The sequence below is a fragment of the Augochlora pura genome, chromosome 1 (assembly GCF_028453695.1).
Source record: "Augochlora pura isolate Apur16 chromosome 1, APUR_v2.2.1, whole genome shotgun sequence".
Classification (NCBI taxonomy): Eukaryota; Metazoa; Arthropoda; class Insecta; order Hymenoptera; family Halictidae; genus Augochlora; species Augochlora pura.
In genome coordinates this window covers 12,046,834-12,059,233 of record NC_135772.1, presented here as the reverse complement: position 1 = coordinate 12,059,233, position 12,400 = coordinate 12,046,834, and the positions used below count along the sequence as shown (strand labels likewise).

The 12,400-nt window shown below is 36.9% G+C and overlaps 1 protein-coding gene across 1 annotated transcript in view; it reads right to left on the bottom strand.

The window, feature by feature from the left end:
- LOC144472524 (glutamate receptor ionotropic, kainate 2) overlaps nt 1-12,400 on the bottom strand; it is a 214,371-nt gene that overhangs the window by 41,560 nt on the left and 160,411 nt on the right. The window contains exons 8-9 of the mRNA XM_078185710.1: nt 1,007-1,210; nt 128-331 (exon numbers count right to left, since the gene is read on the bottom strand). Coding sequence (XP_078041836.1) covers nt 128-331; nt 1,007-1,210 — 408 coding nt within the window. The remainder of the gene's footprint in view (nt 1-127; nt 332-1,006; nt 1,211-12,400) is intronic.

The window sequence follows — 12,400 nt, the reverse complement described above, 5'->3', positions numbered from 1 at the left end:
AAAAAATCTATTTCCACGTCTAATAATTTGTTGACGTGAGTAAAATATCTATATCGTGGAACATCTTGATCAACGGTGACATTCAAGTTGTATGGAAATTCGAGAGTGCGACACGTTCTATCCTTACCTTTTCCATGAGTTCCCGGACGATGCCATTCCACTCCTTCGTCTCCGGATCGTAGACTCCGTACATGTGATCGGGCACCAATCTTATGGCGTATTGGAAGCCGACCTGGCTGGCGATCCACTTGAGCAAATCGATGCAGAATCCCTCGAACCTTGCGTTGCCTGTCAGATTCTTGTCTTCCTTCACCATGACGTACGGTTTTTCCTGCGGCAGATAAAATCCTTTTGATGGATCACTCGGACACAAACTTGAAAGGGAGCAAAATAGAAGTGACACGAACTTGGTCTTCGTTTTATCGAAGAAACAAATCTTCTACCTCACAAGTACACTCCTCGTGGAAAGTATTTTTACAATCTCGAAATATCCAGCTTCTGCTTACGTAATAAGAAATTCCAATTGCACGAAGAGGATAGTTAACACATTGATATGTTACTAAGAACAAGTATTTTTATTATCTAGTAAATAATATAAATTACGGTAGTAACATTTTGAATATGATTACTCGATAAATATCACATCTATATTTAATTTTTATATTTATATTTTCGATTTATACCATATACACCATAATCGAAAATAAAGATTTAATTTTGAAGAGAAGCATTGATCTTGTATCGGATATTCTCAGATAACAATCGATAACAATCAAAATAAATTTATTAATACACTTGCTAATATTCAAATATAGTATATCCTACAGCATAGATCATGCGATAAGAAATATTTTTTTTAAATTCAATGTAAGAAATCAAATTCTTACAGAACTGCTTTTATTTGTAATTCCAAAAATTCATAGCACAATCGTTCTACGTTTGTTGACAAAAGTCTCGAGAATGGTTATTAATTACAACTTTGACGAACTTTTTACTTCAACATTACCTCTCTTGTCATAACTACTAGGGTAATATTGGTCGCTGTGGTCTCGTAAAACGCTCCAACATCAGTCACGTTAACCCCGGAGCCAGGCTTCCACTCGCCGACCTTCACGAGCTCTTCCTTCTTCAGCTTGAGTAGGTCTAGCTTAAAGTTATTTCGTTTCCCTTCGTTGAATTCGATATGTCCGGTTAGGCCGTGTAAGCCTGCCTGCGAACAGAAGTGTTCGTAATCCTATATTCGAAGTCAATCTGATTCAGAAACTTCTTCCGAGGACTGAACGATTATTATTGACCCTTTGCACTCGAAGACATTTCAACTGCAAATGTAAAATAATTTTTCTGGCTTCCAGTATTTCTATTTTATATAAGAAAATTCATTCTATGCAAATGAAATTGAGTCTCGTGACTCATATAACAGTTACACTTTCAATAAATATTTCAATCTAAGCTTTAGTGATATCTATAAAAATAATTGTGGAAGGTGTTATAACAATTTTAATGGCGTCGCAGGGTCGCCACTCGAGTGCTAAGGGTTAATAGACTTTGGAAAATGTAGCCAAAGTGTCTTACGGAATTAGTAGACCGACGACTAATACTATTTTACTTTATTCCCTTCGAGGGGGTGAAGTATTGTGGCAGACTATTAACTCTTTGTACTCGAAAGCTTTTTAGTCGCAAAGGATTATTGACTTGTAGTCGTACCATGTTTGTTAGGAAGTTCGAAGGAAGTTTTTAAGAGTAGCACAGAAAATATGTCCACATTATTGTAGTAACGTAATATAAGACGAGTGGTAGGATATAAAGACAATGTAGCTTTTAAGACTAAGAGCCCAGAAAGGGATTCCATTTTGAAAGGGCCCCTTTAGGGGACCCCCTAAAAGTTGTCGAGTATCGTGTTCTCAGTTTCGGTATTTATCTGTTAATTATTCTAATTTATGGTTTCTAATATAAACGAACTTATTATTATTAAATATATTCCTAAATTATTTGTAAAAAGAATAAGTCTAAAGATTAAAGAACGTGGGTATATACATGATCAATGTTTGTCTCCAAACAATGTTAATGCACTTATAAAGTAGAGAATCTGAAAAATTAATGTTTCGAGCACAAAAATTCCGAGTTTCTCGTACTTCGTAGATATCCAGCTCGATGATTCCCCTCCACCCACGCTTCGACAGTGATCTCTATTTGAATGTCATCCGGCTACACACATTACCATTGGTTTACCGATTGGAATCAACCATCGCGTCAGTCAAGATTCTCCAAACAATAGATAATTAAATCAGTTCTGTTACTTGATTAACAACCGAGAAAAGCAATTAATTACCGAATGCTCGTACAATTGTTAGCGGTTAGGTATTGCATAATCAATTGGTAACCAGAAACTAGGTTCATTTTCTGGTTAATTACCTCCCAGATTTTATCGGAGTCACTTTTTCGCGTCCACGTTTACGACTAATCATCATTATCTCTAAGTAAAAATCGATTCGCGGTCTAATTAATTTTTTCATTAATTAACAATGCTCTACATACCACATAATTCATTTATAGACTGATTTATTTCCTGTACGACCATTTTCATAATCTAAATAGATTCCGGATTGATATACTTACAGCTTTTCTTTCGATTAATAAATTCGTTATGCATTTTTATAATATGCAAATTTTATTATTCTAAACAATTTAAATGTTAAACAAACTATATTTTTTTCAGAGCTTCTCAGATCGGGGTTGTACTTTCGAATAATCGTAATGTTGTGATTCATTGGCATTATTTCTGACCCGTGTCGTCGATTGACCGGAATAACATAATTATTGTTTAATCGATCTATGCGATGGGTTGACTTATTTTATCCTAGATTACAATACATTCTTTTGTCGTACCCTAGGTAATCGAAAAGTACGTTTAGTTGTGTATAATATATAATATTCTACAATATTCAATAGAATATATATCAAATCATAATTTCCATTGCAGCCAGCATATCTTTAGAGGAGTGAAATTGAAAATTTACATACGTTATTGGCTCTACATACAGGTAATAGAAATTGATATCATTGAAGTTTTGCCAAAATAACAATATATATAATTTACTTAAATTAAAGTGAATACAGCGAGTAATCGAAATTAATTTTCTATAAAAGCAATCCATAATTAATTAGAGTACATTTGTCTCCGAGTATTTATGTCGCATTGGTTATTCGTGGATACTTTGCATAATATGTATAATGACGAAATTCGACACACCACTACCTTTCCTAATATCCTCGGAATTCCATTGAACTGACTTTTGTGGCGAACAGTGGATATTAGAACGTTCGATATATTTACGTGTCTTTATCGTTTCCACCTTGTATTCAGTGGTCGCCGGTCTAAATTGCGCTGACCGCGAGTGTTGTGCAACGCGGAGGACCAGATTTTTCTTGGCAACCGGCGAACTGTCATCACGAATGCGCTCGAAAGTCCGCCGCGATACGTCATGGCCGCGCGTCGGTCTGTACCGGGACAAATGGCACCGGCGACCGGAAGTGACTAATACAACGAGCATCGTATTTTCGGTACTACGGCGGTTCGCGTACTCGTCCAGGAGGTTTGTTCGTTAATTGTCGCAAGGTCTACGTCCACCCTCCTGCTCCCTCCAGTCGCGTCAGAGTTGTGCTGTATGTCCATTCGGACCATAAGTTTACGTTATATGTACTCATATTGACAAACAAATTAAATAAGGTAGTTAGGGTAGTTCCTTAAGTGTAGTTTCTTAATTTCATTTACCACATGGAAAAATGAATGAGTTGAAAGAAACATGCGTAAGTCACAATTTCAAAAATTTAGGCTTACGTCTTACAATGTCATCTATTTTTACATGCTAAAATGTTGAAAAGGCAAGTAGAAGGAATTACAAAATTACTACAAATTAACTTTATCCTAAATTACCCTAGCAATAAATTTGGTCAGTAAACAATACACGTGTCAGTAAACAACGCTGCTATTCTTAGGTTGAATATCTTATCGACTAATTAAAAATTAGGTAATATCTTATCTACTAATGTGCTGCTTTTCACGATATTTTAAAATTTGTGTTTATTTTACACGACATGCGTGAACAGATTAAACAACCACCTGCTTAGGGCGATCGCGTAATGCTTCGCCGAACTAGTGTTACCCGTTCATGCGTTTTCCTCGCTATAAAATCCTCTTCCTGAAATTCTTTCATACCGTGGAACATTTGGCTTTGGGTACAATGGAAACGCGAAAATACTGGACAAAATGCACGGTAAAAATTCACGCACGCGGAATAGATTAGCTAGGCTTGTTACTGTTGGAATAAAATTAGCTAACCACCTTCTGAGCAATTATCTCCTCCACTTGGTTTTATCTCTTCAACTCAGGAGTTATTTTCTAGAAAGCACTTAACTTGGCCCCGCGTTCCACAATTCAGAGCTTTGCGTTAATTTGTTTGCCTTTTTCAGCTTTTATTTGCGCGTTTTCACACCGCCGAATTGTGCTGTTAACGTTCGCAAAAACATAGTTCCGTTTTCATATTATGTATTCGTTCCTTTAAATAGGCATTTAAATATTTAGGTGGGCCTAAGTAAATGTAAAATACAGGACAAATTCATTGTCACCTCGCTCAAGTTTATTATCTTTCATCTTACGACTAAAATTTAGTTTTTATGCATTGGCTGTGTAGAACCTATAAAAATTAATTAAAATCACTACACTTCAGTGCCCTTGCCGTACTTTGACGAGCTTGACTCGTAGCAGATAATTAACTATTCTGTAGATAATTAATTATTCTGTTCTTTCGGTTGAAATAAAATGCTGCTCTCTTGACATCAATACTTAAACATTCAACTAAATGCGGAAGCACAATAAATATAAATTCTCTTTTTCTTTTCAATCTCGAAATTTTTGTAACTATAAAGGAAATCGTACAGTAAAGGGTTAAATATTCGTCGAAGGTTCAACCCTTTCAGGGTACTCTGCGTAAGAGAACATAGATGTATGACTCGCGATTCCGTTGCCGTATACAAGAACACACACGGTCCGAGTGAATTATGTTCTGAACGTAGCCCACATAAATCCATTTAGAAACGTTTGGCAGCGCAGCGTGCGTGGTACGTTCCGAGTGGCCATTTCGTTACTCTCGCTTATCGACGGGTAAGAATTTGCACGCTTATATTCTCCTTTCAAACGTTTACGATGTACTATGGACGAGTCGAACCTGCTTCTGTTTGTTCACTGGGATATCGGTTTTAAAAAGTTTAGAAAAATAGATTTCCTTTATATTAAATTCATATTAAATTTCAAGCAATTAGTCCCCCATTATAACTTTACATAGAACTGTTTACTTTGAAAAACGCAAATACATTTGGATATGATTTACGATGCAGACGCTACGTCAAGGTGCAACAGAATTTTTATAAACCCTCGTGCACATTTGTAAATGCACTTCGAATCTTTTCTGTGGAACGTTAAACTGTACATTAATTTTTCTTCGGCCGAAGTTTAGTCTAAAAGGGTTCGCTGGCTTGCCGTCGACTTCCCGTAGTTTACGTGAAATCGTCAAGGGGGACGCGTTGATTTCCCCGTTTCTGATTTACATGAACTCGAAATGGTGCGTGCAGCTCGTACACGGGATGAAATACGATGGATTACGCTGTGTTATCTCGCACTCTGACGCTGTCACCGGTTACAGGTGTTCACATGCGACCGTATGATCACCATTTTCCACGTTTTGCAACAACACACCATTTTTATTGTGCTCGCGAAATTTCGTTGCAATTTCCGTCGCTAGAATCCATTTTAAACTGGATCGTCGTTATATAGAATGCCCCATTGGAATCTACTTCATATCGGAACTCATCTTCAATATTTTTCACAAGTGAAATAAAACATTTTCGTATCGATCGTTCCACTTACTCGACGCTAAATCTACCGGGCACTAGGAGCGACTGATGTGAGTTGCAATACGAGATTGACAAGACCGAATTTATTTAAAAAACCTTCCGCAATTTTTATTGTAATTTTCGCTTAACTTACGAAAATTTAATTATTTTATACGAAAGTGTCTTCATAATTTTAACAATTTTAAAATAAACATTCTAATTGGCATGGTATGTTTAGTATTATTTAAATAGTTTTCCGTTTGTTTGGTAACGTTGAACAAAATTATTTAAAATTTATACGTGTAATTGGAAGAAAAAGTAGAAAAAAGTACAGGTAAAAGTTAGATATATTTCTATCAAATTGACGTTTACGACGAATAGAAAGCCACTGATCCGCGTTAGATCAACTGGGAACAAATGTGTCTGATTTTATGTACCTTTAATTAACTCGTTATTTCGTTTGACTTAATTAATTTATGCAAATGTAGGTACCATTGGAACGTTGGAACGGTTAACAAACGTGAAATCGAATTCCACTGTGTGGGTAGTTTTACAAACCATGATCACCGCCTGTATCGTCAATGCGGGAGTGAAAATACGTCGTTACAGTCGATAGCGTCATTGGACCAAAAGAAACGCGTGTTTAGCGGTTGCATTGTCGCATTGACTACTGCGTCACTTGCGCAGGGTTTACGAGCCATAGAATTTATGTCGCGCGTTGGCGCTATTATTAAATATTGGCTACTATTAAATTTTATGACCCCGAATTTAATGCTACAGTTTTATCGAACTTGAAAGTACACATCGACTATAGTACTTCAAAAATCACCTATGCATGTACACGACCAGTGACGGTACAGTTTTATTACGAACATCGGAATACATACTTTCCAGACAATAAAAACGATCCAGATCACAGACGAGGTATTGAAATAATGTCGAACATTTGAGAAATCGTCACAGTTTCGTACATTTCCTGGGCGCTTTCTTTTGTATCCGGTGATCCAGTCAAAGTTTCCATCAACTTCGAGTTCATTTTTCTTTGTCGTGAGAAAAATGAAAACTTTCAAATGATCCCGGAAGGGATAAACCCAGAAATGATTCGCAGGAAATCAACGTTGTACCGCCTTGTAGCTTCCACGACGTATTCTCGTCGATCGGGCCATTTTAAAAAAGCCACGACTACAAATTCGTGGAAACATTGAAAACAATGCAGGTCTGGGTGATTGACACCTTTCGCTGGCAACGTCAAATAAGTGTCAACCGCAAATTTACGTGTCCGCCAGGTAATATTTCAATACCGAAAAGCACATGTCAGGTTAAACACCGATTCTTTCATTTTCAGTTTCCGTGAATTGAGCCATAAAGGTTAGTATTCGCGTAAACGTTCGCAGTTTACATACGTGGGATTCCATTTATCTCATATCTGCTGAAATAAAAGTTTTATGCCCGCTGTTATTTTGCTTTATAACGCACTGCGTAATATTCAAGGAATTTACGTATTTTCTTTCGTTGTGCTGTTGTATCTTGCGCATGTTTCATCGTTTCATTCTGTTTCAAACCATAACTTCAAGTGGGTAATACCAAAGTATGACATTACAAAATTGAAATTTTTCAGAATTCAACTGGATTAAGAAATTAAGTTTAGAAATTTATAGCACTGTGAATAACAATTTTATACTCCAGTCAATTTTAAGTGGATGCCTATGGTATTGTGTAATCATGTCAATGATTAAGAAAAGTGACCAAAATTCAACGCATTTTTTTATGTCTCTTTATCCCTAGTACGTCGTTGCGCCAAAGCCAGAATTCTTATGAAACAGTAACAAATACATTGCGTGAATTTTGTCGCGTTTCACGTATCACCGGGCTCCTTGATTAAATCTTGTTTGATAGATGGAAAATGCGTGCGCCATTCCCGTATCGCGTTCCGTTCAAACTTTTTAATCAACACCGTTCACCGGGACGGCGTGTCTCGCCAGTTTTCCATTCACTTGACATCGCGGTGTCTCGTCGCTCGATAAACGCGCGTTGTTAAGCGCATTATTTATCGACAGTAACAATCGACTTTCCCTCGACAGTATTTCAGTAATGCATACATTTTGAACGATGCCGCAGTCATACCTTCGCACGACTATTACCGTACACACGCGCCGGTTGTAGATTTCGACAGGAGGCCGTTTAACTTGCGCCGAATATGGCTGCTGTAGTTCATTAATCGGTAAACGCATGTTGCCAATATTATCGTGCCTGCGGCTCCAATTATCGCTGCTCACTAAATGGTTCAGAATGTGCGACGTTCAGTCTGCATGCAGCAATTCTGTGTTCCAGAAATTCAATGAAATTTGACTGACCTCCGAACGGAGATGATTTAAATTGATTCGAATCTACGATGCTGATTGCTATTTCGTTAGCATGATCGACGGTGTCACTGTGCTTCGGTGTGCATTTAGTTTGCCTAGGTTCTTACCGTGTTTATGGTCTTGGTGAGAGTATTTGATAATGAACCCTTGATCACTCGATTAAGGGTAAGCACGTTCGCAACGAACAACAATATCACGCTATGCTTAGACTTCGGTTTAATTGGTCTCCAACTATTTAACCTCATTGACGAGAGAACTACGGTGCTGAACATAGCATTATTAATTAATGTGTAGCTGCTCGATTGAGGTCCGCCACTTTTCCGATTATACAATATAGTAATGGGTTCCAATCTAATGCAGTAAATACAAGTTATAGGGAATCTCAGTCTAGAGGTATTTGTGAATTAGAAGCTTTCCTCAGCAATAAATAGTTATTTTATAAATATTTTTAATTTGTAGAGTATGCAAAAGTATCAGGAATAGAACCAGACGTTCGAAGAATGCGAACAAAAATTTGACAGCTATGAGTCTTTGTAATAAAACATTCTAACAAAATAAAAATTGTCTGTCGCCACTTGCAGTAAACAAAAATTAAATACAAATTCATTTCATTTCCCAATTATTTTAATAAATTGAAAATTATATATTTGAAAATTATTTTATTAATTTTACAATTTCGTATCCTGTCAATACGCTTTTATCACCAATGCATAAAATTTGACGTCCAATGATAACGCAGGACCATATGCAGCAACAGCGACGCAAGCAAAGGTATTCGGACGACAGTCGGAACTTATTTCTTGTTTACCATATTTGCCAGACTTGGCAACAACGCCGAAGCTGTGTGCCGGATATTACAGATAGTTTCGTGATGGATGCAACAGTATATCATGAAAGGATCGCGTAGGCTTCCTGAATTATACATTAATATATTTGAATGCCCATAGTTAACGATAATGTCACCATTTTGGCTTCGACAGAAACCGTACTTGACGCGAACTAAAATTACCGTACCTGACGGACCATTTCTCTTTGTTGGTAGAAATCAAACTGCGTGTTAAATTACTGACTAGATCTACAGTAGATTAAACACGAACATACCAGTTTGACTAGCTCGTAACTTTCAAAGGGTCATTTAAGAGCCCTTACGCGATCGTGACGACTGACTGATCTTGCCTGATCAATAATAACACGACGTGTCCATTCGATTTTATTAGTTTATTCATGTATTTCTAATGGGATCATCATTTCGCCAATTTGACTAGCTAATACAAATTTTTTTCACACCCACAAATTAATACATTAATTATCGGAAGACTATTAACACTGTTTAACGTTTGCTTCGTTCAAAAAAAGGTAAATAATATGTCTGAAAATGATAGTTTAAAAAGAAATCGGATTCATTTAGCGAAAAGAAAACTAGTCATCTGAAATTAAAACCTAAGCTCGAATAAATAAAAATGATTATATTACAATAATTCTCCATATCCTCCGAGGTATCCTTAATACATTTACATAATAATCTATAACAATTGGAATAATAGAAAAAAGTTTACATATAGATGCGACTTTCGTAGGATTCTCCAAAACTTTTTCAAGTCCTTGCACTGTCGCTTCTTTCATGCTATGACGATTAGTACTTATTCGTACTAAATAATTTTCTTAAGAGGATCAGACAATTTTTTTCCTATAGTGACTTTATTTACCTTTGTTTCTATACTTCGATAATAGAAGAATTTATTTTTACTTCGACGTAGAAGAAATTAATAATATTCATAATTTAGTAGAGCTTGCATAAAATCTTCACCACGAGTCTGACTCGTTATTATAGTGCAAGGGGTTAAAGTCAAATAACTATACCACATATTTACCTTGGTTAGTTTAACTGATCCTCTACTGACCAACTTGTGATCACAGAGATTAAGATCTCCATTATCGATCGTGAAATGTATATTCAATATCTTTTTTCTTTTCTTGGACGAGTGCTGATCACGTTGTACGGAACAGCGACGTGTTAATTTTCGCAGAACTATGCCGTAGGATTTCAAGCTGCAAATTAGTAATTTCGCGCAGCTTTTCGTATTCCGGGCACTAGTGCCGAGTGACAACATAACCCCGGCCGGAAGTTCCCTGATATCTCGAGTTGCAAGTACCGGAGCTGACCGGAAAGTTCGACCCCATCAGTAATATTCAGTTAATAGACTCCGTACGTGTCTTGTGCGGGGAACGGCACGTGAGTCCGTGGTGTATTGCGAGATACGGAACGTGTTGTCCACGAAAGGAAAGACAGGAATTTAAGTGGAAGTGGGGGAGGAGGGGGTGCGCAGAAAGGCGGGACAAGGGGGTTGGTCGGACGGTCGAAAGAACCAGACCAAGAAGCGACACGTCGAAACCGACGGAAATAGAAAAGGAACGGGTCCGGAGAACAGGGGCAGATTTGGTCAAAAATATGGTGGCGTGGCCGTGGTACGCTTTCGAAAACAAAAACAGCGAAAGAAGTTGGCTGGAGGGAAAGGAAGCGCAGTAAAAAGATACAATCCGAAGGCGGAGAAAAAGTTTCGCGAGCCGACGAGACCGCGAGAAATGAATAGGACAGTTTGGAAACTGCATAACACCTACGCAATAATAATAACACCGGCGTGGAGTTCCGCATTTTTTTTTCTTTTTAACGATCCCAGGGGTTGTTGACGCCTTGACAAAAATTTTGATTCATTTACAAATATGTAGATAAATACGAGAACATTTTTCTAACCCATTTTGTACATGCCGTATTAAACAGGAACCGAGCCGTGCTATTATATTTTCGTTCGAAGAAAAATGAAAATGGGCCATTCTAGAGTTAAATAACTCCCATGTCCACGCCCTGCGACCGTTTTACGCAGGAAGGTTCGTTCGTTCGAAGGGAATGGATGTACGTTCGTTGATTGCTGTCTCTGTGCAAATATTGCCGATTGAAATCGAGGGAGAGCTGTCATGCAATTCGAAAACACTATACGAATGAAACGGAGAAGCCTGATGGGGTGAAAGTGTGACGTGTATCGGCGCGGATGATTGTCCAATCTCGGTAATGTTTCACCTGTTAAATTGCAAACAGTAGCAGCTCCGCTCTCTTCCCTATAGCAGAACATTGAATTCTATCTATACGTTTTTATACGGTTCAGCGACTAATCGTAATTCTTATTTTGTCCAGCCACTATTAGATATTGGAAACAGATCATTTTAAAAGTAGATATCTGGTAAACGTGATAATTTACGCAGTATTAACACTAAACCTACCGAAATCTAAATGTGTTGCTTTATATAAATAACAAGACTGAAACTATTTAGACTCTAAACCATTTTTATTATAACATAACATTGACTAGAGGAATTTATTTAATCATTTCTTTAAAAAGTGTCTTCATAATTCCCGCAATTTGGAAAATAATAATAATGATAATAATTGTAAGATTTAGTGTTAAATTTACAGCATTTACAAATTTACAATTTTTTAATAAATTTATATTAGAAAGAATTTAGAATAAGCTTAACAATATACAATGCCCGTCTGAATAACACGCACAAGTGGTTATAGTGTGATACCTGAAAAATCCGTAGATCATAATCGGACGTGACAGTTGACTCCTACTTAGTGATACGATTTTTCAAACTCTTTTTTCTTAAAAACAGAGCCATAGATGAAAAATTTTAATTTACTCTATTCCCATATTTTTTCAGCAACTAGTACATGTTATTCGCTCAGACCTTACATATAAGGACGACTATAACCAACATGAATAGCAGAGCTATTAAATAATTATTAAAGTTCTGTAATAAATAGGATAAACAGTAAATCAACAAACGACTCATTTGACACTTATATATATATATCTATTTTTATGTTTAAAGCTCACTGCTTTAAAATGAAAATTACACTGAAATGTATTCTAAATAGTCAATCTCTGGTAAACTTTGACTCGCAGCTGAAAATGTTTGGGGACGCGTGTAATACGACATTTGTGATAGGTCGGCGGTCAATTTCACTGGGTCAGATTTCGAATCGTTCTAATGCACGATTTACATTCCAGTTTGCCAAGGAACCATAGAGCTTCTTATAAGTCACCGAGAACGTCGGGGTAAAAAGTAAAAATGCGGAAAAAAGGAAGGAA